We start from the raw sequence: 4,475 nt of genomic DNA on the forward strand, positions 1-4,475 counted from the left end.
TAGCTTAGAGATTAATAAATTTATAAATACATGCCTTGTGAAGCGCTCACACAAGGCATGAGGGGAGATTGCACCCAATTTGTCTTTTTGTCTCATGTCATGCAAACTCTTTTCTTGCTTTAATGAAGCTTTTGTAGAGTTCTTTGTTCTTGGGGACCTTCCGGAGTTCACTACGCATGCATATAGCATCTGATTTGCGCACCATTTTCATTGTCATGTGGAGAGCTTAAGGTAGCCATGGCCACACACACACACACACATAGAGAGAGAGAGAGAGAGAGAGAGAGAGAGAGAGAGAGAGAGAGAATATGAGTGACCAAAGGAGAAGTTGCCATTATGCATGGTTGCTTCCATTCTTCTTTTTCTCAACCTCCTTCTCAATGCATCATCCTTAGAACAACTGATCAAGTGAAAAAGGTGGCTTAAAAACTACCATGAGAGCATTACTTGGATCATATGACCATTAAAACTCTTAGAGTACTAAACTACAATGAGAGAGGTATGTTTTGGAGAATCTTATACACTTTTTGATCTTTGTATTAATATTTTAAATTCTTGGGGTAGAGTGGAGAGGATATAGTTGGTTTATAGATAGTACTCAGATAGTATGAGTTGACTATGTGAGAGGTAGCTTGAGACCATAGCTTGGAGATTGCACAGTACAATTCAATGCCTGTCCTAAACTTCACTATCGCCAAGAGTTTAATTCGAGAAAAGGGCTTCCAACGAAGGACCTTAGCGTAAGTAGAAAATGGAGTCGATGAGTTGGACAAACAAGAGGAAAGGCCCGTGAGTTGCGAAAGGTCGTGGCCCCATGGGATCCTTTGGGCGCTGCATGCAGCTAATCCGTCACTGAAGTGAGAGATTATGAGCAGGAGGATGCAGGGCTGAAGCAAAGGTGCTGAATATATGAGTTATTTGATCAGCACCTTCTGATCTGCTCTGTCTTTTTTTTACTTTCTTTATCTCGCCATTCTCTGATACAACACAAGCCGTTAATTTTTGTTTGCATGCATCCAAGAAGGATGGAAGATGATGATGATGGTGGTGGTAGTGGTGGTGGTGAAGCAAGAAGGGTGGAACAAAAAGAAGACGACGATCGCGACGATAGTAATAGTGATGATGACGAAAGTGGTAGGGGTAGCAAAGAAGATGGTGGCGGTGATGGCGAAGGTGGTGTCGGTGATGATGATAATGCAGAAGGAGAAGGGGAAGAAGAAGGTGGCGAAGGATCAGTAGAAATAATAGAAATAGAAGAAGAAGAAGGAAGAGATGCAGAAGGAGAAGCAGAAAGGGTAGATGAAGAAGAACAAGAACAAGCAGAGGAAGAAAGAGGAGGAGAGAAACGAGAAGATGGGGTTGATGGTGAAGAAGAAGGAGAAGGTGGTGGTCGCGCAGAAGAGCAGAACAGGGAAGCTCATGCTGCAGAAGAAGGAGGAGAAGGAGGAGGAAGTGGAGGTGGTGATCATATGAATGCTACTATTAATCTTGACCTCGATAACGATGAATACTGGAGGCCGCAGGAGAGGAACATCCTCCGAGGGATGCGACAACGATGCCGGCGCCAGGCCGCGCGACACAGACTCTGCCAGCTAAGCTGGGGTCCTAAGAAGAGAGCCAGATCAGACCTACACGAGTACGACAGCGTGCCACGTGTCCTGCAACCGGCAGGTCAGCGTACGCGGAACCCACGCGCTACCGCTTCTCCGCCGCCACATCAGCAGCGTGCTGGGTCCCCTGCTCTGCAGCAGGGCTCAGTGGGCTCTCCACGTCAGCAGGCTACGGGCTCTCCCGGTCAGCAGGCTGCCGGGTCTCCAGGTCAGCAGCCTCGTCGGTCTGCACGTCTGCAGGCTGCGGGACCGCCACCGGTCCCGCCGCTCGCCGACCTGCTCAAATTCGCGCAGAAGCTCCCGCGCCCGCCGCCGCGTGTCAGTCAGGGCCGCCTCGGATGCCTTGATCATGTAATCACTTTCAGCCGCCGGTCGTGGCGGCTGCCTGCTCCCGAGCGGGCCCCGCCCTCGTCGCCACGTCAGCCCTTGCAGGCCCTGCGGCGCAAGGAGGACTACCTCGGGATGAAGGTGGTCGAGGCGAGCGACCTGGACACCGCCTACAACCGGTTGATACTGCCGGAGCGGGCGCAGCGGTTTCTGGACACGCGTGGGTTCGTGCCCCCGCAGGTGGTGTTAGTGCTGGATGAAGAGATGGCTGGCCCGAGCGGCTGGTTCATGAAGTACAGCAAGTGGGACGGCGGCCACTACGTCCTCCATGGCATGGAGCTCCTCCCCTTCTTGCAGCATCTCGCAGTCGTCCCTGGCCAAGACTGCCTCAGCTTCTTCTACGTCCCCCGCATGCACACCCTCCGCTTGCTAAAGAGCCCTATACACACCCTCCACTAAGGCAGTCGTTGCATCTCTTTCTTCGCTATCGTAACACATACACATCTTCTTCTCAAGCTGCGAGGATTAAGGCAACAAGTACCACCTCTTCTTCACTAGCATGACACTACCACATACACATCTTCTTCTCAAGGTGCGAGGATTAAGGCAACGAGTACCACATCTTCTTCTCAAGGTGCGAGGATTAAGGCAACAAGTACCACCTCTTCTTCACTAGCATGATCCCACTACCACATCAATCTCATCCTCATCTTCTTCTTTTTCATCATCATCATCATCGTCTTTTGCTTCTTCTTCTCCGTCGCCTTCTTCAGTAGCATGTTACACATTAAAGGGTACAAGCACTTCACTCGAGAGAGTAGGCAGGTCAAAGACTTGATGAGTGTTAGTATTTGCTTAGGATTATTAGTAATCTGACACACCAAGCCATCAAATGCGACTCTCCAAAATATTGAGGACGATAAGATAGAGTAAGATTACTCACTTTTCCCTCTTGTCATTCACATGCGCACACATATGCATGCACATATGGGCATACACACTCACATGCATGCATGTGCACACACATGTCCACATGTGCATGCATGCACATACACACACACACACACACTCTCTCTCTCTCTCTCTCTCTCTCTCTCTCTCTCTCTCTCCACACATTTGTTGTTATGACACCACTCTTGCATGGTGCTATCCCTAAGCACAAACTTCATGCTTAGTGTCATTCACGATCGTACCAGAGAAGATTGTCCAAGAAAAAAGGGAGAACACTTCCAAATCTAATTAGCCATGGGAAGAGCTCCAAGCTCGTGAGAGACTTAAAATTGTGGGTTCCTAAAGCTCATTAAAGTCCTAACACCTCTAGCTTTCACTCACTAAAAAGCCATCAAAGCTCATTAAGATCTTGAAGGCCCTTACAACAAGGAAAGACCTCCAAGCTCATGAGCCTTCAAGAGACTAAAGCTAGAAACATATAGAACATATAAACATGGGGGAGTGTTGTATACATGGAAAACACGCATACTGTCTCCTTTATCATAGGTATCACTTTTATCAATGTGTTGCTTGGAAGATTTCCTACATTTTAATGTGAGCATGAGTATGCCTTGAGAGAGTGTTGAAAGTTTTTATCTAATTCTAAATCTCTTAATGGACATGCATACGATGCATATCAAAGTATTTTTCATGAAAGTTTTAGTAGGATAATTTTTTTTTGAGATGGTTTTGCTTAGAAACATTAAAAGTTTTCATTTTTTCATAAAAATATTGGTCTTAATGATGGATATAAAAATATACACTTCCTATCTTGTTTTGGCCCCTTCTATATTTTGTTTCCAACTGCTATCTCGTGTTGGTCACATTATTGTAAAACATTCTCTTCTTAATCTTTCTCATTGATGAGAAATTGAATTTTTTGTAGAGGGTTCAAATTGCCACAATAGTAGCTTTTTTGCTACAATACTAGTGTTGAGACATGTGGTTATATAGAATTTTTATACAATCATATTTCAATAGTAGTGATGAATTCCATAGCATGTCTATCTTGTATGCCTTAATAAATATTCAAGCATATAATCCAGATATAAACTTTCATGTATATCTAAAACCAAAATGTTATAAATGAGACAAATCTTAAAAAGTACCTTTTAACACCCACATTTTACAAGGTCTTCAATGTTTACAATTTCATTGTAAGTGCCATCAATTTAGAGCCCTATTAAAGTGGGATACATTTAGAGTTTCTAATTTAATGATCCAAGTAATCATGGCATTATTATATGAGCTTAATTGATAAAATTAATTGTGTTACACTACAAAATATTATTGGACCCTTTACTTGTTGGTACATAGTTTTCTTAGATCAGTGACTTCATATTGACAAGGATTTGTATATATTGCATACATATATCCAATGCGATGAAAATATATGAAACATAAATGGTACTGTTGCTATGTCTCTATAATAATGATTTTATCATTTGCTATTGTCTATCACCAAAATACATCTAAAATTCCACTTTTTTAAAAAAATGCTTATCCAATTTCATAATGTTGCACACCTAATGTATATAACTATTATGT

The 4,475-nt window shown here is 43.9% G+C and overlaps 1 protein-coding gene across 2 annotated transcripts; it reads left to right on the plus strand.

The window, feature by feature from the left end:
• The first annotated feature begins 784 nt into the window (after positions 1-784).
• On the plus strand, positions 785-2,991 carry LOC148017673 (uncharacterized). Of its 2 annotated transcripts, none has more exons than XM_087662868.1 (2): positions 785-898; positions 1,022-2,991. In XM_087662868.1, the coding sequence occupies exon 2, from the start codon at positions 1,026-1,028 to the stop codon at positions 2,394-2,396; it is 1,371 nt and encodes a 456-aa protein (XP_087518994.1). In that variant the 5' UTR covers positions 785-898; positions 1,022-1,025; the 3' UTR covers positions 2,397-2,991. The 2 variants fall into 2 exon arrangements, with proteins under 2 accessions (XP_087518994.1, XP_087518993.1); XM_087662867.1 differs by having other exon boundaries at positions 816-898; positions 1,025-2,991.
• Positions 2,992-4,475: the final 1,484 nt, after the last annotated feature.

The sequence above is a fragment of the Lygodium microphyllum genome, chromosome 22 (genome assembly GCF_053477565.2).
Source record: "Lygodium microphyllum isolate KBCC chromosome 22, Lygodium_microphyllum_v1.1.10, whole genome shotgun sequence".
NCBI lineage: Eukaryota > Viridiplantae > Streptophyta > Polypodiopsida > Schizaeales > Lygodiaceae > Lygodium > Lygodium microphyllum.